Source organism: Littorina saxatilis, linkage group LG17, assembly GCF_037325665.1.
Source record: "Littorina saxatilis isolate snail1 linkage group LG17, US_GU_Lsax_2.0, whole genome shotgun sequence".
NCBI classification, from domain to species: Eukaryota; Metazoa; Mollusca; class Gastropoda; order Littorinimorpha; family Littorinidae; genus Littorina; species Littorina saxatilis.
Window position 1 is genome coordinate 62945090 of NC_090261.1, and position 20513 is coordinate 62965602.

Genomic DNA, 20513 nt, shown 5'->3' on the forward strand with positions numbered 1-20513 from the left:
TGTAGTTAAGATGTCCAGACACTGGTGGTCATTGTGTCAAAACTCTTGTAGTTAAGATGTCAAGACACTCTGGCAGTATTATTGTGTCAAAACTCTCTTGTAGTTATTGTGTCAAGACACTTGAAGTTACGGTGTCAGGACGTTCAGTTGTGTTGCTGGTTTGTTGGTGCAGTACAAGATGTAAGAGGTGAAAGTTGACTGTACACTGTATCCACAGGTCATGGGAAAAGGTGTATGTGGTGATGTCTGGAGCCACCATGTCCTGCTACAAAGACCAGAAACACGCCAAATCCGTGAGTTGACCCTTTTGAGCACCTTTACACTTTGGTCTCTTGGGAAGACAACCCTTGTCCATTATACAGCACCAGGGGAGGGAGGTTATTATACTACATAACTGAATGGTGTGTACACAGGACCCAAACGCACGTGTCCTTCACAAGTGGTTATACTACTTAACTGAATAGTGTGTACACCACAAGTGGTTATACTACATAACTGAATGGTGTATACACCACAAATGGTTAATATACTACATAACTGAATAGTGTATACTCCACGAGTGGTTATTATACTAAATAACTGAATGGTGTATACACCACGATTGGTTAATATACTACATAACTGAATAGTGTATACACCACGATTGGTTATTATACTACATAACTGAATAGTGTGTACACCACGAGTGGTTAATATACTACATAACAAAATGGTGTGTACACCACGAATGGTTAATATACTACATAATTGAATAGTGTATACACCACGAATGGTTAATATACTACATAACTGAATGGTGTGTACACCACGAATGGTTAATATACTACATAACTGAATGGTGTGTACACCACGAATGGTTATTATACTACATAACTGAATGGTGTGTACACCACGAATGGTTAATATACTACATAACAAAATGGTGTGTACACTACGAATACTTAATATACTACATAACTGAATGGTGTGTCCACCACAAATGGTTAATATACTACATAACTGAATGGTGTGTACACCACGAATGGTTAATATACTACATAATTGAATAGTGTATACACCACGAATGGTTAATATACTACATAACTGAATGGTGTGTACACCACGAATGGTTAATATACTACATAACTGAATGGTGTGTACACCACGAATGGTTATTATACTACATAACTGAATGGTGTGTACACCACGAATGGTTACTATACTACATTACTGAATGGTGTGTACACCACAAATGGTTAATATACTACTTAACTGAATGGTGTGTACACCACGAATGGTTAATATACTACATAACTGAATGGTGTGTATACTACATAACTGAATGGTGTGTACACCACAAATGGTTAATATACTACATAACTGAATGGTGTATACACCACGAATGATAAATATCTATATCTATATACGGCTTGTGTGTGTGTGTCTGTCTGTCTGTGTGTTCGCGATTCACGGCCAAAGTTCTCGATGGATCTGCTTCAAATTTGGTGGGCATATTCAGGTAGACCCCAGACACAATCGAGGAAAATTTTGAACACGTGCGTGCTCTCAGCACGCGTCGCTGAACCGATTTTGGTTTTTATGGTTTTTCTGTACATCCATTCACAGTAACTCTTCCTTATCTTCTCCAGTGTTTTGCGCGTTTATCTCCCTTCCTTCGTGTGGCGTCAATCGTCTACGGTGCGCCCGCTCTTCGCCGGGTACCTGGCAAAGCCGGGTATTGGTGTGCCACTCACCCGGCTAAGCCGGGTCCGGCAAAGCGGGTATTCATCTAGGACATATATATATGATGTACATAACTGAATTATGTGTACACCACGAATGGTTAATATACTACATAACTGAATGGTGTGTACACCACGAATTGTTAAAATACTACATAAATGAATGGTGTGTACACAGGACCCCAACACGCGTGTCCACCACGAGGGTCCCATCATCCTACAGCAGGCGACGTGTGACGTTGCCAGCGACTACAACAAGCGTCCCTTCGTCTTCCGACTCCGTCTGGCCACCGGCAGCGAGTACCTCTTCCAAGCTAAGGATGGGGTGGGTACAATCTGGTTTCTGATCACTCTCTCTACATCACACACTGAACAACACTAAGGATGGGGTGGGTACACACCTGGTTTCTGATCACTCTCTACATCACACACACATAGAACAACACTAAGGATGGGGTGGGTACACACCTGGTTTCTGATCACTCTCTCTACATCACACACATAGAACAACACTAAGGATGGGGTGGGTACACACCTGGTTTCTGATCACTCTCTCTACATCACACACACAGAACAACACTAAGGATGGGGTGGGTACACACCTGGTTTCTGATCACTCTCTACATCACACACACATAGAACAACACTAAGGATGGAGTGGGTACACACCTGGTTTCTGATCACTCTCTCTACATCACACACACACAGAACAACACTAAGGATGGGGTGGGTACACACCTGGTTTCTGATCACTCTCTACATCACACACAGAACAACACTAAGGATGGGGTGGGTACACACCTGGTTTCTGATCACTCTCTCTACATCACACACACACAGAACAACACTAAGGATGGGGTGGGTACACACCTGGTTTCTGATCACTCTCTACATCACACACAGAACAACACTAAGGATGGGGTGGGTACACACCTGGTTTCTGATCACTCTCTCTACATCACACACACATAGAACAACACTAAGGATGGGGTGGGTAAACACCTGGTTTCTGATCACTCTCTCTACATCACACACACATAGAACAACACTAAGGATGGGGTGGGTACACACCTGGTTTCTGATCACTCTACATCACACACACATAGAACAACACTAAGGATGGGGTGGGTAAACACCTGGTTTCTGATCACTCTCTCTACATCACACACACATAGAACAACACTAAGGATGGGGTGGGTACACACCTGGTTTCTGATCACTCTCTACATCACACACACATAGAACAACACTAAGGATGGGGTGGGTAAACACCTGGTTTCTGATCACTCTCTCTACATCACACACACATAAAACAACACTAAGGATGGGGTGGGTAAACACCTGGTTTCTGATCACTCTCTCTACATCACACACACACAGAACAACACTAAGGATGGGGTGGGTACACACCTGGTTTCTGATCACTCTCTACATCACACACAGAACAACACTAAGGATGGGGTGGGTACAACCTGGTTTCTGATCACTCTCTCTACATCACACACACATAAAACAACACTAAGGATGGGGTGGGTACACACCTGGTTTCTGATCACTCTCTCTACATCACACACACTTAAAACAACACTAAGGATGGGGTGGGTACACACCTGGTTTCTGATCACTCTCTCTACATCACACACACACAGAACAACACTAAGGATGGGGTGGGTACACGATCACTCTCTCTACATCACACACACATAAAACAACACTAAGGATGGGGTGGGTACACGATCACTCTCTCTACATCACACACACATAAAACAACACTAAGGATGGGGTGGGTACACACCTGGTTTCTGATCACTCTCTACATCACACACAGAACAACACTAAGGATGGGGTGGGTACAACCTGGTTTCTGATCACTCTCTCTACATCACACACAGAACAGAACAACACTAAGGATGGGGTGGGTACAACCTGGTTTCTGATCACTCTCTACATCACACACAGAACAACACTAAGGATGGGGTGGGTACAACCTGGTTTCTGATCACTCTCTCTACATCACACACACATAAAACAACACTAAGGATGGGGTGGGTACACACCTGGTTTCTGATCACTCTCTCTACATCACACACACTTAAAACAACACTAAGGATGGGGTGGGTACACACCTGGTTTCTGATCACTCTCTCTACATCACACACACACAGAACAACACTAAGGATGGGGTGGGTACACGATCACTCTCTCTACATCACACACACATAAAACAACACTAAGGATGGGGTGGGTACACGATCACTCTCTCTACATCACACACACATAAAACAACACTAAGGATGGGGTGGGTACAACCTGGTTTCTGATCACTCTCTCTACATCACACACAGAACAACTCTAAGGATGGGATGGGTACAACCTGGTTTCTGATCACTCTCTCTACATCACACACATAAAACAACACTAAGGATGGGGTGGGTACACACCTGGTTTCTGATCACTCTCTCTACATCACACACATAAAACAACACTAAGGATGGGGTGGGTACAACCTGGTTTCTGATCACTCTCTCTACATCACACACATAAAACAACACTAAGGATGGGGTGGGTACACACCTGGTTTCTGATCACTCTCTCTTCATCACACACATAAAACAACACTAAGGATGGGGTGGGTACACACCTGGTTTCTGATCACTCTCTCTACATCACACACATAAAACAACACTAAGGATGGGGTGGGTACACACCTGGTTTCTGATCACTCTCTACATCACACACAGAACAACACTAAGGATGGGGTGGGTACACACCTGGTTTCTGATCACTCTCTCTACATCACACACACATAGAACAACACTAAGGATGGGGTGGGTACACACCTGGTTTCTGATCACTCTCTACATCACACACATAAAACAACACTAAGGATGGGGTGGGTAAACACCTGGTTTCTGATCACTCTCTCCACATCACACACATAAAACAACACTAAGGATGGTGTGGGTACAACATAGTTTCTAATCACTTTATCTACATCACACCTTTTCACTAAGGGTTGTGATGTTATAGTAGAGAGATGGGCAATCTGTTAACTAAGGGTTGTGATAGAGATATGGGCGATCTGTTAACCAAGGGTTGTGATGTTATTGTACAGAGATGGGCAATCTGTTAACTAAGGGTTGTGATAGAGAGATGGGCGATCTGTTAACCAAGGGTTGTGATGTTACAGTAGAGAGATGGGCGATCTGTTAACCAAGGGTTGTGATGTTATAGTAGAGAGATGGGCGATCTGTTAACCAAGGGTTGAGATGTTATAGTAGAGAGATGGGTGATCTGTTAACCAAGGGTTGTGATGTTATAGTAGAGAGATGGGTGATCTGTTAACCAAGGGTTGTGATGTTATAGTAGAGAGATGGGCAATCTGTTAACCAAAGGTTGTGATGTAATTGTACAGAGATGGGCGATCTGTTAACCAAGGGATGTGATGTTATTGTACAGAGATGGGCGATCTGTTCGCTAAGTGTTGTGATGTTATAGTAGAGAGATGGGCGATCTGTTAACCAAGGGTTGTGATGTTATTGTACAGAGATGGGTGATCTGTTAACCAAGGGTTGTGATGTTATAGTACAGAGATGGGTGATCTGTTCGCTAAGGGTTGTGATGTTATTGTACAGAGATGGGCGATCTGTTAACCAAGGGTTGTGATGTTATTGTACAGAGATGGGCGATCTGTTCACTAAGGGTTGTGATGTTATAGTAGAGAGATGGGCGATCTGTTAACCAAGGGTTGTGATGGTATTGTACAGAGATGGGCGATCTGTTAACCAAGGGTTGTGATGTTATTGTACAGAGATGGACGATCTGTTAACCAAGGGTTGTGATGTTATAGTAGAGAGATGGGCGATCTGTTAACCAAGGGTTGTGATGTTATAGTAGAGAGATGGGCGATCTGTTAACCAAGGGTTGTGATGTTATAGTAGAGAGATGGGCAATCTGTTAACCAAGGGTTGTGATGGTATTGTACAGAGATGGGCGATCTGTTAACCAAGGGTTGTGATGTTATTGTACAGAGATGGGCGATGTGTTAACCAAGGGTTGTGATGTTATAGTAGAGAGATGGGCGATCTGTTAACCAAGGGTTGTGATGTTATAGTAGAGAGATGGGTGATCTGTTAACCAAGGGTTGTGATGTTATAGTAGAGAGATGGGCAATCTGTTAACCAAGGGTTGTGATGGTATTGTACAGAGATGGGCGATCTGTTAACCAAGGGTTGTGATGGTATTGTACAGAGATGGGCGATCTGTTCGCTAAGGGTTGTGATGTTATAGTAGAGAGATGGGCGATCTGTTAACCAAGGGTTGTGATGTTATAGTAGAGAGATGGGCGATCTGTTAACCAAGGGTTGTGATGGTATTGTACAGAGATGGGCGATCTGTTCACTAAGGGTTGTGATGTTATTGTACAGAGATGGGCGATCTGTTAACCAAGGGTTGTGATGTTATAGTAGAGAGATGGGTGATCTGTTAACCAAGGGTTGTGATGTTATTGTACAGAGATGGACGATCTGTTAACCAAGTGTTGTGGTTGTGTTGTGTTGTGCAGGGCGAGCGAGACTCGTGGATCGGGCGAATCAACTCGGTGACAGGAGGCGGCGGAGAGGCACCCCCCGCAGTCCCCAGTCGCTCACAGACGCTGCCGGCTCGCACGGACGACTCGAGCAAGGAGGAGCACAAGAAGAGGGGCTTCTTTACCCTCAAGAAAAAATAGCCTCCCTTCTTCACAGTGCTACACAAACATTTTGATCATTTGTTTTATTCAGATTTCATCAGAGTGCACGCATTTTGAAGATGTCAAGTTTGACTGTTTACGCTTGACTTGGAATCTCTTTCGGTTAGGTGGTCTCTTGAGACCAGGAACAAAGTTCATTCCTTCTCCAAGCGTGCTTTTCTTCTGGCACTTTTTGCTCTACACTATACCTGTAGCTGCTTTTTGTCCATTGTTGTGCAAGTATTGCCATTGTGAGGAGAGGAGATGAGCTTGATCTGTTGTTGGTGTCTCTGTGTAATTTTCTCTGTACCAGCTAATCCAGCGCCTAGTTGTGCCACTTGCTTGTGTCTGAGGGGGTGTCTGCTTTTCCCCTCTTATCATCCTTGTCTGACTGTACTCATCGACTTTGGGGGGGGGGCTGCTTTTCCCCTCTCATCATCACTGTTCCGACTGTCTGCATCGACTGAGGGGAGATCCAGTCTTTTTCTTCATCATTACCATGTGAGGGTACTGGTGTCCTGTTCATCGTACTGCCTGCTTAGCTATGTCATCCTTTTTGTCTTCATCGATCAGCCCATCCAAGTAGACGTGTTAAGTTGCTCAACACTCAGAACCAACGGCATAGTTTCATACCAACTTCTGACTCATTGCTGGGAAACAAGGGGGCACAAGAAGTGAACAGGACAGCGGGAGGCAGAGAGTAAAACGCTGATGACCCAAGGAGCATTGTGAGCTCTCCGCTCTTTGGGCCTAGACATTGTGGCGATGAAGAAAGTGGTAGCTGTCACATCATCGTTAGCTGCCGTGCGGCAAGGATACCCTGCGCCCAACATCTTGCTGCAGTGCTAGTGACAACTCCTACCTCAGGCAGTCAAAGGACGCGCAGTCATGTTTTTTTTATTTTTATTATGAATGTTCCATCTTGTGCAAAGTGTATGTGAGTGTGTGTTTCACCCGACGCACCAAGATTGTGTTGACTGACCACCGTGGGAGGGAGGCTTGAAGCACACACCAAGATTGTGTTGACTGACCACCGTGGGAGGGAGGCTTGAAGCACTGCTGCATTCCATCTATGCAAGGTATCCAACATCAACAACCAACATCATGCCACACCCTGCCCCCGAGACCTCAAACTTCATCCCTGTGTCTGTGTGGTGCTTCGATACCTCTATCACACACACACTGACACTCAGCGTCTCACCTCTACGGGATGGGATCCCCTCATCATCGTGTTATCACCATCATCATTGATATTGTGTCATCACCCTCATCACTGTGTCATCACCCTCTTGTTTGTCCGACTGTGTATGGTAGACGGTGGACACTTTGCTTGCTCTTGTTTTTAGTTGGCAGCTGTGTTGTGACTTGTAGCTCTGACTGGCCCCTAGCTGGTTGGATTTGTTGTTACTTTCCTAGCAGTATGAACACGTTTTTCCTCTGTTGACTTTCCTCGTGTTTAGGAAGGACCTTTACCTTGATTAAGTGTGCAGTATATTTTTATTTGTTTTTCTCCCTTTGTGTAGTGGACCATTTTATTTGGAGTGATCGCTCTTCAGCAGTACTTGCCCATGCTTTGTGCTTTGCAGAATCTTTGCTATTCTGCATTCATGTCGGAACCATTTTGTAATCTTTATTTTTGATAAAGCGTATCCATGCTAGCCCCTTCTAGCCATTGTCGCGCTCTGTGCTGCCTGAAGACAGCCATGTTGTGCTTGCTCTGTAGCTGCTGTTGCCTGTAGTGGTGGATGGAACCAGGTTGTACAGAGGTAGGTGTGAATAGTCCTTGTCAACACCTGGTTATCACAATTCCTGCATGCTGGTTGCTTGTTTTGCTGACATGAGGAAATCTTGGGTTGTGTATGTTTTGGTTTTAACTGGGTTCATTTTGTCCCCACAGGACAAACACATTTTGGTGCAGAGAGAAGTTTCTATGTATACAAAATGTAGTAACTTTCTGCGTGATATATGTGTCATTTGTCTACATTATCCTTCGTTGGCTGTGTCGAGTTTCTGTGAATGTCCGGAGAGGGACGGTATTTATGGTTGAGAGTTCACCCGAGCTCGGTCAGGATGATATCTGTAGGCAGTCATCTAGACAACTGGCAAGACAGAGTCCATGGAACAGATTTTTAAACACTTTGCCTAGATAAGGAAAAGCTAATGCGAAAGATGAGATGTGTGCCTGTTTGTATACTTGCAAAATTGTTTCGTCAGCTTATTTGCATTCTGCGCATTTTCTTCATCTCATTGCGTCTTGCATGTTTTACATTGAAAGTGGGTCAGTCTTCATCCTATTGCTTGCTATTTATACACTAGAGGGGGCTGTGCTAAGTAGCGTCCTCATGTTGAAGTCTTTTTTTAGTGTGCCATGTTGAGGTACAGTGTCCTAGCTGGCTTTACCACCCACATAGCCACAACCTTGTATCCTCTTGTACCAGTGGCACAGTTTGACAGCTTTTTAGTTGAACCGGGCCCTTGTATGGAGAAGCATAATTGTAGTTAAGTTATAGCATGGAAGGCAGGGAAGCCTGGCTTCCCTCTCACTTCCCCTGTCCGCTTCTCTCTGCCCAGATCCATTGTGCTGGGGGCTTTCACATGTTTTTTGTATTGGCTTCAAAGATAAGGAAAAAATAAAACAACAAGAATGATGCACTTTTGTATGCTGACATGTAAACATTGTGTGTGTGTGAGAGAGAGCTAAGAAAACATGCATAGTGTTGAAAACAATGTGTGTGTGTGAGAGAGAGAGAGAGCTAAAAAAAAACCATGCATAGTGTTGAAAACAGTGTGTGTGTCAGAGAGAGCTAAAAAAAACCCATGCATAGTGTTGAAAACAATGTGTGTGAGAGAGAGAGAGAGAGCTAAGAAAACATGCATAGTGTTGAAAACAGTGTGTGTGTCAGAGAGAGAGAGCTAAAAAAAACCATGCATAGTGTTGAAAACAGTGTGTGTGTCAGAGAGAGAGAGCTAAGATAACGTGCATAGTGTTGAAAACAGTGTGTGTAAGAGAGAGAGAGATAGCTAAGATAACATGCATGCATAGTGTTGAAAACAGTGTGTGTGTCAAAGAGAGAGAGCTAAGAAAACATGCATAGTGTTGAAAACAGTGTGTGTGTCAGAGAGAGAGAGCTAAGATAACATGCATAGTGGTGAAAACAGTGTGTGTGTCAGAGAGAGAGAGCTAAGAAAACATGCATAGTGTTGAAAACAATGTGTGTGTCAGAGAGAGAGAGCTAAGATAACATGCATAGTGTTGAAAACAGTGTGTGTGTCAGAGAGAGAGAGCTAAGATAACATGCATAGTGTTGAAAACAGTGTGTGTGTGTGTGAGAGAGAGAGAGCTAAGAAAACATGCATAGTGTTGAAAACTGTGTGTGTCAGAGAGAGAGAGCTAAGATAACATGCATAGTGGTGAAAACAGTGTGTGTGTCAGAGAGAGAGAGCTAAGAAAACATGCATAGTGTTGAAAACAATGTGTGTGTCAGAGAGAGAGAGCTAAGATAACATGCATAGTGTTGAAAACAGTGTGTGTGTCAGAGAGAGCTAAGAAAACATGCATAGTGTTGAAAACAGTGTGTGTGTCAGAGAGAGAGAGAGAGCTAAGATAACATGCATAGTGTTGAAAACAATGTGTGTGTCAGAGAGAGCTAAGAAAACATGCATAGTGTTGAAAACAGTGTGTGTGTCAAAGAGAGAGAGCTAAGAAAACATGCATAGTGTTGAAAACAGTGTGTGTGTCAGAGAGAGAGAGCTAAGAAAACATGCATAGTGTTGAAAACAATGTGTGTGTGAGAGAGAGAGAGAGCTAAGAAAACATGCATAGTGTTGAAAACAATGTGTGTGTGTGAGAGAGAGAGCTAAGAAAACATGCATAGTGTTGAAAACAATGTGTGTGTGTGAGAGAGAGAGCTAAGAAAACATGCATGTGTCAGAGAGAGAGCTAAGAAAACATGCATAGTGTTGAAAACAATGTGTGTGTGAGAGAGAGCTAAGAAAACATGCGTAGTGTTGAAAACAATGTGTGTGAGAGAGAGAGAGAGAGCTAAGAAAACAGGCATAGTGTTGAAAACAATGTGTGTCAGAGAGAGAGAGCTAAGATAACGTGCATAGTGTTGAAAACAGTGTGTGTAAGAGAGAGAGCTAAGAAAACATGCATGTGTCAGAGAGAGAGCTAAGATAACATGCATAGTGTTGAAAACAATGTGTGTGTCAGAGAGAGCTAAGAAAACATGCATAGTGTTGAAAACTGTGTGTGTCAGAGAGAGAGAGCTAAGAAAACATGCATAGTGTTGAAAACAATGTGTGTGTGAGAGAGAGAGAGAGCTAAGAAAACATGCATAGTGTTGAAAACAATGTGTGTGTGGGAGAGAGAGAGCTAAGACAACAGTGTGTGTGTGGGAGAGAGAGAGCTAAGACAACAGTGTGTGTGTGGGAGAGAGAGCTAAGACAATGTGTGTGTGGGAGAGAGAGAGCTAAGACAACAGTGTGTGTGGGAGAAAGCTGTGTGTGGGAGAGAAAGAGCTAAGACAACAGTGTGTGTGGGAGAGAGAGCTGTGTGTGGGAGAGAGCTGTGTGTGTGGGAGAGAGAGCTGTGTGTGTGGGAGAGAGAGCTGTGTGTGTGGGAGAGAGAGCTGTGTGTGGGAGAGAGCTGTGTGTGTGGGAGAGAGAGCTGTGTGTGTGGGAGAGAGAGCTGTGTGTGGGAGAGAGAGCTGTGTGTGGGAGAGAGAGCTGTGTGTGTGGGAGAGAGCTGTGTGTGTGGGAGAGAGAGCTGTGTGTGAGAGAGAGAGCTGTGTGTGGGAGAGAGAGAGCTGTGTGTGTGGGAGAGAGCTGTGTGTGTGGGAGAGAGAGAGCTGTGTGTGTGGGAGAGAGAGAGCTGTGTGTGGGAGAGAGAGAGCTGTGTGTGGGAGAGAGAGAGCTGTGTGTGGGAGAGAGAGAGCTGTGTGTGTGGGAGAGAGAGCTGTGTGTGTGGGAGAGAGAGCTGTGTGTGTGGGAGAGAGAGCTGTGTGTGGGAGAGAGCTGTGTGTGGGAGAGAGAGCTGTGTGTGTGGGAGAGAGCTGTGTGTGTGGGAGAGAGAGCTGTGTGTGGGAGAGAGCTGTGTGTGTGGGAGAGAGCTGTGTGGGAGAGAGAGCTGTGTGTGGGAGAGAGAGAGCTGTGTGTGGGAGAGAGAGCTGTGTGTGTGGGAGAGAGAGCTGTGTGTGGGAGAGAGAGCTGTGTGTGTGGGAGAGAGAGCTGTGTGTGTGGGAGAGCTGTGTGTGTGGGAGAGAGCTGTGTGGGAGAGAGAGAGCTGTGTGTGGGAGAGAGAGAGCTGTGTGTGGGAGAGAGAGAGCTGTGTGTGGGAGAGAGAGTTGTGTGTGTGGGAGAGAGAGCTGTGTGTGGGAGAGCTGTGTGTGTGGGAGAGAGAGAGCTGTGTGGGAGAGAGAGAGCTGTGTGTGGGAGAGAGAGCTGTGTGTGTGGGAGAGAGAGCTGTGTGTGGGAGAGAGCTGTGTGTGTGGGAGAGAGCTGTGTGTGGGAGAGAGAGAGCTGTGTGTGTGGGAGAGAGAGCTGTGTGTGGGAGAGAGCTGTGTGTGTGGGAGAGAGCTGTGTGGGAGAGAGAGAGCTGTGTGTGGGAGAGAGAGAGCTGTGTGTGGGAGAGAGAGAGCTGTGTGTGGGAGAGAGCTGTGTGTGTGGGAGAGAGCTGTGTGTGGGAGAGAGCTGTGTGTGTGGGAGAGCTGTGTGTGGGAGAGGGAGAGCTGTGTGTGTCAGAGGGGCAACAATTACACATGTATGAGAAAGTCACACCAAACTTCATAGCATTAAAAAAAAAAAAAAAGTGAATGTGAGAGGAAAGCAACAACAAAAAAAGTGCTTATCATTGAAAACAGAGGTATAAATGGTCTGAATCTTTACTTTTCAGGCAGCAACATTTACAGCCAAAACAATTCAGAAGAGGCTTTGAAAAAATAAATTAGTTTCGGGTTTATACAGTCTTTGGTTATGTGTGAACATAACCAAACACACTCGCTTGCATACTGAGACTCTGAAACTGTAAAGAAGGAACATCAAAAAGACTTGTAACTAGCATCCACACTTACATGATTAACGTTTTCACATTTCACTTAAAGTGATACTGAAACATTGTCAAACTGGATCAGTCTTCATCGCGACGCGAGTGCTGAACGGCTAAAGCCCATCGGCCGAGACTAACAGCAACACATGGCAACACTGTACCTAACATTTAAATAATACGGATTTTCTTTGTCTTGAGCACAATTTTAATTCAACCACCACATACATTTATATTATTGGATTCAGAGAAAAATAAAAAGCATAGTAAAACTCTTTTGTGTCTGTTGTTGTTATCAATTAATGTGTTCAAATTTCTGCCCAAATTGCAATAACTGTTAAGCTGAAATGCCATCAACTTGGCCACTGAATGCTTCACAAAAATGTCAATGGATTCGATTGAAAAATGTGGTTGACTTTGTACTGCCTCAACATTTTTTATCTTGTCAAGTAACAAATCCAGAGCATAAACGAAATGTGTGAGGATATTTGGAAAATTGGGTTTATGGGAATCAATGTAAAAACAAATACAAACCCTCACCTCCTTATCCCTAGTCCCCAGCAAAACATTAAGTCAAATACTGACTGATTGCAAAGCAAAACAGCCAGAAGAAAGCACAAACTCACTGTCTCGCCTAAACCTATCCTAAAATAACAACAGGATGAACTCCCGTAAGACCACAACCAGTCACAGAGACTGTCACCCCACATCTGGGCACACACACACACACCTTATGACCATTTACACCCAACATCTGGGTGCACACACACCTTATGACCATTTACACCTAACATCTGGGCACACACACACCTTATGACCATTTACACCAACATCTGGGCACACACACCTTATGACCATTTACACCTAACATCTAGGCACACACACCTTATGACCATTTACACCTAACATCTGGGCACACACACACACCTTATGGCCATTTACACCTAACATCACACACACACCTTATGACCATTTACCCCTAACATCTGGGCACACACACACACACACACACCTTATGACCATTTACACCTAACATCACACACACACACCTTACGACCATTTACAGCTAACATCTGGGCACACACATACACACCTTATGACCATTTACCCCTAACATCTGGGCACACACACACACCTTATGACCATTTACCCCCAACATCTGGACACACACACACACCTTATGACCATTTACACCTAACATCTGGGCACACACACACACACCTTATGACCATTTACACCTAAAATCTGGGCAAACACACCTTATGACCATTTACACGTAACATCTGGGCACACACACACATTACACCGAACATCTGGGCAAACACACAAACTGTAATGACCATTTACACCTAACGTCTGGGCAAACACTTAAATGATAAAAGCCATTTACAAACTTGTTTGAAATAGGTTGCACAAAGCTGCCGCTGAAAGTCTAACCACAAGCAACAGGTACAGAACAACAGTTATTTTCAGTACAGTGCCTTTCTATGTCATAAAGTCTAACCACAAGCAACAGGTACAGAACAACAGCTATTTTCAGTACAGTGCCTTTCTATGTCATGTAATAGTGATCAGACTGAAAGGAAAGCTATCACAGTATCTCTCTACCTATGGTTTTGACACAGATGTAAACCATGCAGTATGATCAGATCTTTCTGTCTGAAACGAGCAAGAAAGCCCGTGTACTGATCAGATCTTTCTGTCTGAAACAGGCGAGAAAGCCTGTGTACTAATCAGAATTTCTGATACTGTAACAAAAACCTTCTTTTTTTTTCCTCATAAAAACACATGAAAACGGTCAGTTTTACACCTGAATTATTTTTGAAAAAATCATCAAAATAAATCTCAAACTAAATTTTTACCAAAGCATACATGCTTTTTGAAATGACAGCACTGACTATATTGCAACAGATAGTATTGTTGTATATCCATTGTATAGGTATGTGCAAATGTGTAGAACGATTAGAATTTTGTTCAACTGTTTTTTAGGCAGCCATTTTGGCCATAACCATGACAACAGATACATCAAATAATACACGGCACTATTGAGTATCTGCACTTGACAGAAACACAGCCAGCATCAAGAAACATAACTACAAGAAGGGCAAAGCCCATACGACTCACATGCTTGACCTTGACCTTTACATGACCTTGACCTTCAGGGTCAAGGTCAAATAACTAAACCTAGCAATGACATCATACACTAAGAACTGCTTTACACATTTTTTCCTACCAAAATACATGTGACCTTGACCCAAGGTCAAGGTCATCCAAGGTCATGCAACACAAAGCTGTTAATTCAAGACATAGGAAGTACAATGGTGCTTATTGGCTCTTTCTACCATGAGATATGGTCACTTTTAGTGGTTCACTACCTTATTTTGGTCACATTTCATAAGGGTCAAAGTGACCTTGACCTTGATCATATGTGACCAAGTGTGTCTCATGATGAAAGCATAACATGTGCCCCACATAATTTTTAAGTTTGAAACAGTTATCTTCCATAGTTCAGGGTCAAGGTCACTTCAAAATATGTATACAATCCAACTTTGAAGAGCTCCTGTGACCTTGACCTTGAAGCAAGGTAAACCAAACTGGTATCAAAAGATGGGGCTTACTTTGCCCTATATATCATATATAGGTGAGGTATTCAATCTCAAAAACTTCAGAGAAAATGGGAAAAATGTGAAAAATAGCTGTTTTTTAGGCAACATTTATGGCCCCTGCGACCTTGACCTTGAAGCAAGGTCAAGATGCTATGTATGTTTTTTGGGGCCTTGTCATCATACACCATCTTGCCAAATTTGGTACTGATAGACTGAATAGTGTCCAAGAAATATCCAACGTTAAAGTTTTCCGGACGGACGGACGGACGGACGGACGGACGGACGACTCGGGTGAGTACATAGACTCACTTTTGCTTCGCATGTGAGTCAAAAATTACTGCTGCGTCCCCCATTAAACACTAGAAACAACAGATCCACTTAACGAACGAAAGATAAAAGGATCAGTGCAAACCCATGCTTTTGATCACTGTCTTTTTCATCACTGTCTTTTTCATCACTGTCTTTTTCATCCTTTGCTACTGACTGCTGGTCAAACTGTTGATCACTGTCTTTTTCATCCTTTGCTACTGACTGCTGGTCAAACTGTTGATCACTGTCTTTTTCATCCTTTGCTACTGACTGCTGGTCAAACTGTGTCTTTTTCATCCTTTGCTACTGACTGCTGGTCAAACTGTTGATCACTGTCTTTTTCATCCTTTGCTACTGACTGCTGGTCAAACTGTTGATCACTGTCTTTTTCATCCTTTGCTACTGACTGCTGGTCAAACTGTTGATCACTGTCTTTTTCATCCTTTGCTACTGACTGCTGGTCAAACTGTTGATCACTGTCTTTTTCATCCTTTGCTACTGACTGCTGGTCAAACTGTTGATCACTGTCTTTTTCATCCTTTGCTACTGACTGCTGGTCAAACTGTTGATCACTGTCTTTTTCATCCTTTGCTACTGACTGCTGGTCAAACTGTTGATCACTGTCTTTTTCATCCTTTGCTACTGACTGCTGGTCAAACTGTTGATCACTGTCTTTTTCATCCTTTGCTACTGACTGCTGGTCAAACTGTTGATCACTGTCTTTTTCATCCTTTGCTACTGACTGCTGGTCAAACTGTTGATCACTGTCTTTTTCATCCTTTGCTACTGACTGCTGGTCAAACTGTTGATCACTGTCTTTTTCATCCTTTGCTACTGACTGCTGGTCAAACTGTTGATCACTGTCTTTTTCATCCTTTGCTACTGACTGCTGGTCAAACTGTTGATCACTGTCTTTTTCATCCTTTGCTACTGACTGCTGGTCAAACTGTTGATCACTGTCTTTTTCATCCTTTGCTACTGACTGCTGGTCAAACTGTTGATCACTGTCTTTTTCATCCTTTGCTACTGACTGCTGGTCAAACTGTTGATCACTGTCTTTTTCATCCTTTGCTACTGACTGCTGGTCAAACTGTTGAGGGAAAAAAGTAAACTCAAAAGATGCATTGAAAGAAAAGCGTTTTTTTTCTGGCTTCTGATTTCTTTGGGACACTCAAGTCTCAAGGTATTGACTACGTTTCATCCCTGTAGTCATTATCATCAAACACTCAAGTCTCAAGGTATTGACTACGTTTCATCCCTGTAGTCATCATCATCAAACACTCAAGTCTCAAGGTATTTACTACGTTTCATCCCTGTAGTCATTATCATCAAACAAACAAGAAATCAAACTATTTTCACACATTAGGAAGTTTCCCTCCAACAACAAGACCAAAATAACCTTCATCTAAATAAAAATAAAAATCCTGTAACAACACAATAACTTGCAGGACAAATTCCTGATGCACTAGTGTACACATAAACATCCATTATTTCCACACTTATTTTCACATCTCTGTGCTGAGATTTGAAGCTTAAAAAAACCCACGCAACAACATGTTCCTAATTCATCAAGTACAAGTATATGCAAGGAATTGCCTGCATTTTCGTCAAAAAGAAACATGAAAGTGTAATCGCTGCAGTCACTGTGGACTCAAAAGACCAAGGCTTCAGTGTCCCTGCATTAGACGTGCTGTCAAACCACATTCTGCGCTGAGTGAACAAATAAAGACCAAGGCTTCAGTGTCCCTGCATTAGACGTGCTGTCAAACCACATTCTGCACTGAGTGAACAAATGCTGCTTATGCTGAAGGTGTCCAGCATCCACACAAAGGCAAAAGAACCGCTTCTGGTCAGGATGACAAATTGACCGATCCGTCTCTGGTCAACTGCTTGCCTCACTTACGTCTCTGGTGAACTGCTTGACTCCCTTACGTCTCTGGTCAACTGCTTGACTCCCTTACGTCTCTGGTCAACTGCTTGCCTCACTTACGTCTCTGATGAACTGCTTGACTGCCTTACGTCTCTGGTCAACTGCTTGACTCCCTTACGTCTCTGGTCAACTGCTTGCCTCACTTACGTCTCTGGTCAACTGCTTGCCTCCCTTACGTCTCTGGTCAACTGCTTGCCTCCCTTACATCTCTGGTCAACTGCTTGCCTCCCTTACGTCTCTGGTCAACTGCTCGACTCCCTTACGTCTCTGGTCAACTGCTTGCCTACCTTATGTCAGAAGCAGCCAGGTGTGAAGCGAGCCTCTCTCAACATGCCGCTCACGACTGAGAGGTCAGGCCGTCGCTCCCCCCACCCACACAGTTGACTTGCCCGACAGGGAGAAACACCACACAGTTGACTTGCCTGACAGGGAGAAACACCACACAGTTGACTTGCCTGACAGAGAGAAACACCAAGCTCTGTAAGCCGACTGTGCATGCAGACAGGAACGTGACGAGCACAGCATTCACTCCACACGTCTCTCCAACAGGTGCAGTCACTGCCACACCCGGCAATCTCAGGTAAGACTCCGAACAATGAAGACAGCCCACCCGACGTGAGAACATCAGCAGACAGGGACCCCCCACTGTCTACCACCATACACAGCCCACAGCTAGGTCACAACAACAACTTAACCAATACAAGCACCCCTGGTCTTTCCAGTAAAGGAGGAGAAGGCCTGGCAACTATAATCAATGCATGCATAATCCTATTGAGACTGCTGGCTGCCTGTGGCTTGCACACAAAGAAATAATTTAACACACAGGTCAGTGCACAAGTGAGGAATGTAAAATAAAGAGCAAATGCATAGACTGACACACACCACTGAAGACAGCAACACAGACGGTGACAGCTGGCAAGTGAGCTGAAGTCACAAAGTGGTCACCATGAAGTCACACCCTGGTCTGGTCACAGGTTAGTCTTTCCACCAAAAGTTAGTGTCTTCCGTATGACAAGCATTCCTTGATGGTGGTGGTAGGGGTGATAGTATCCTATCCCTCCCTATGAGAATCATTCCTTGCTGTTGTTGCTGGCGGTTGCTGTGGTGATGGCAGTCTTGGCGGCGGTTGCTGTGGTGATGGCAGTCTTGGCGGCGGCAGGGCGGATCAGTGGCGGCGGTTGCTGCAAAATGGTTTTTTGGGCCGGCAGTAACCTGCAACACAACACTTGCTGTTCATTGGCCATCTCTTGACACAAAGACACACAACACAACACACACTGTCCATCTCTTGACACAGACACACAACACAACACACACTGTTCACTGGCCATCTCTTGACACAAAGACACACCGTTCACTGGCAATCTCTTGACACAAAGACACACAACACAACACACACTGTTCACTGGCCATCTCTTGACACAAAGACACACAACACAACACACACTGTTCACTGGCCATCTCTTGACACAAAGACACACAACACATCACACACTGTTCACTAGCCATCTCTTGACACAAAGACATACAACACAACACACACTGTTCACTGGACATCTCTTGACACAAAGACACACAACACAACACACACTGTTCAATGGCCAGTAGACACACAACACAACACACACTGTTCACTGGCCATCTCTTGACACATAGACACACAACACAACACACACTGTTCACTGGCCATCTCTTGACACAAAGACACACAACACAACACACACTGTTCACTGGCCATCTCTTGACACACAGACACACAACACAACACACACTGTTCACTGGCCATCTCTTGACACACAGACACACAACACAACACACACTGTTCACTAGCCATCTCTTGTCACACAGACACACAACACAACACACACTGTTCACTGGCCATCTCTTGTCACACAGACACACAACACAACACACACTGTTCACTAGCCATCTCTTGACACATAGACACTGGCCATCTCTTGACACAAAGACACACAACGCAACACACACTGTTCACTGGCCATCTCTTGACACAAAGACACACAACGCAACACACACTGTTCACTGGCCATCTCCTGACACATAGACACACAACACAACACACACTGTTCACTGGCCATCTCTTGACACAAAGACACACAACACAACACACACTGTTCACTGGCCATCTCTTGACACATAGACACACAACACACACTGTTAAATGGCCAGTAGACACACAACACAACACACACTGTTCACTGTCCATCTCTTGACACAAAGACACACAACGCAACACACACTGTTCAATGGCCAGTAGACACACAACACAACACACACTGTTCACTGGCCATCTCTTGACCCATACACACAACACAACACACACTGTTCACTGGCCATCTCTTGACACATAGACACACAACACAACACACACTGTTCACTGGCCATCTCTTGACACAAAGACACACAACGCAACACACACTGTTCAATGGCCAGTAGACACACAACACAACACACACTGTTCACTGGCCATCTCTTGACACAAAGACACACAACACAACACACACTGTTCACTGGCCATCTCTTGACACATAGACACACAACACAATACACACTGTTCACTGGCCATCTCTTGACACATAGACACACAACACAACACACACTGTTCACTGGCCATCTCTTGACACACAGACACACAACACACACTGTTCACTGGCCATCTCTTGTCACACAGACACACAACACAACACACACTGTTCACTGTCCATCTCTTGACACAAAGACACACAACGCAACACACACTGTTCAATGGCCATCTCTTAACACATAGACACACAACACAATACACACTGTTCACTGGCCATCTCTTGACACATAGACACACAACACAACACACACTGTTCACTAGCCATCTCTTGACACATAGACACACAACACAACACACACTGTTCACTGGCCATCTCTTGTCACACAGACACACAACACACACTGTTCACTGGCCATCTCTTGACACACAGACACACAACACAACACACACTGTTCACTGTCCATCTCTTGACACACAACACAACAGACACTGTTCACTGGCCATCTCTTGACACATAGACACACAACACAATACACACTGTTCACTGGCCATCTCTTGACACACAGACACACAACACAACACACACTGTTCACTGGCCATCTCTTGACACACAGACACACAACACAACAC

General features: G+C 44.2%; 3 protein-coding genes across 7 annotated transcripts in view; 1 reads left to right on the forward strand and 2 right to left on the reverse strand.

Moving 5' to 3' along the window:
* LOC138952069 (spectrin beta chain-like) overlaps positions 1-9100 on the forward strand; it is a 165459-nt gene extending 156359 nt beyond the window's left edge. For 4 of the 5 annotated variants that reach the window (XM_070323641.1, XM_070323643.1, XM_070323644.1 and 1 more), the window contains 3 exons: positions 218-293; positions 1900-2046; positions 6286-9100. In XM_070323641.1, coding sequence (XP_070179742.1) covers positions 218-293; positions 1900-2046; positions 6286-6450 — 388 coding nt within the window. In that variant the 3' untranslated portion in view covers positions 6451-9100. The remainder of the gene's footprint in view (positions 1-217; positions 294-1899; positions 2047-6285) is intronic. The other variant, XR_011451293.1, reaches the window with a different exon arrangement.
* A 5180-nt stretch (positions 9101-14280) lies between these two features.
* LOC138952063 (REST corepressor 3-like) overlaps positions 14281-20513 on the reverse strand; it is a 31021-nt gene continuing 24788 nt past the window's right edge. Inside the window, exon 13 of the mRNA XM_070323635.1 lies at positions 14281-18550. Within this exon, the coding sequence (XP_070179736.1) occupies positions 18409-18550 (142 nt within the window). The 3' untranslated portion in view covers positions 14281-18408. The remainder of the gene's footprint in view (positions 18551-20513) is intronic.
* Positions 15686-17112, reverse strand: LOC138953350 (putative surface protein SACOL0050). The gene is made up of 2 exons (XM_070325149.1): positions 17053-17112; positions 15686-16498 (listed from the first exon to the last, which is right to left on the reverse strand). Exons 1-2 carry the CDS (start codon positions 17110-17112, stop codon positions 15686-15688), a joined length of 873 nt encoding a protein of 290 aa, XP_070181250.1.

Excerpts from the sequence above, each read along its gene's own strand:
- LOC138953350 (XM_070325149.1), bottom strand. The coding sequence starts at position 17,112 with ATGTGGTTTGACAGCACGTCTAATGCAGGGACACTGAAGCCTTGGTCT. Across the intron at positions 16,499-17,052 it reads CTTGGTCTTTTGAGTCCACA|TTTGACCAGCAGTCAGTAGC; the intron begins GTGACTGCAGCG and ends TTCCCTCAACAG.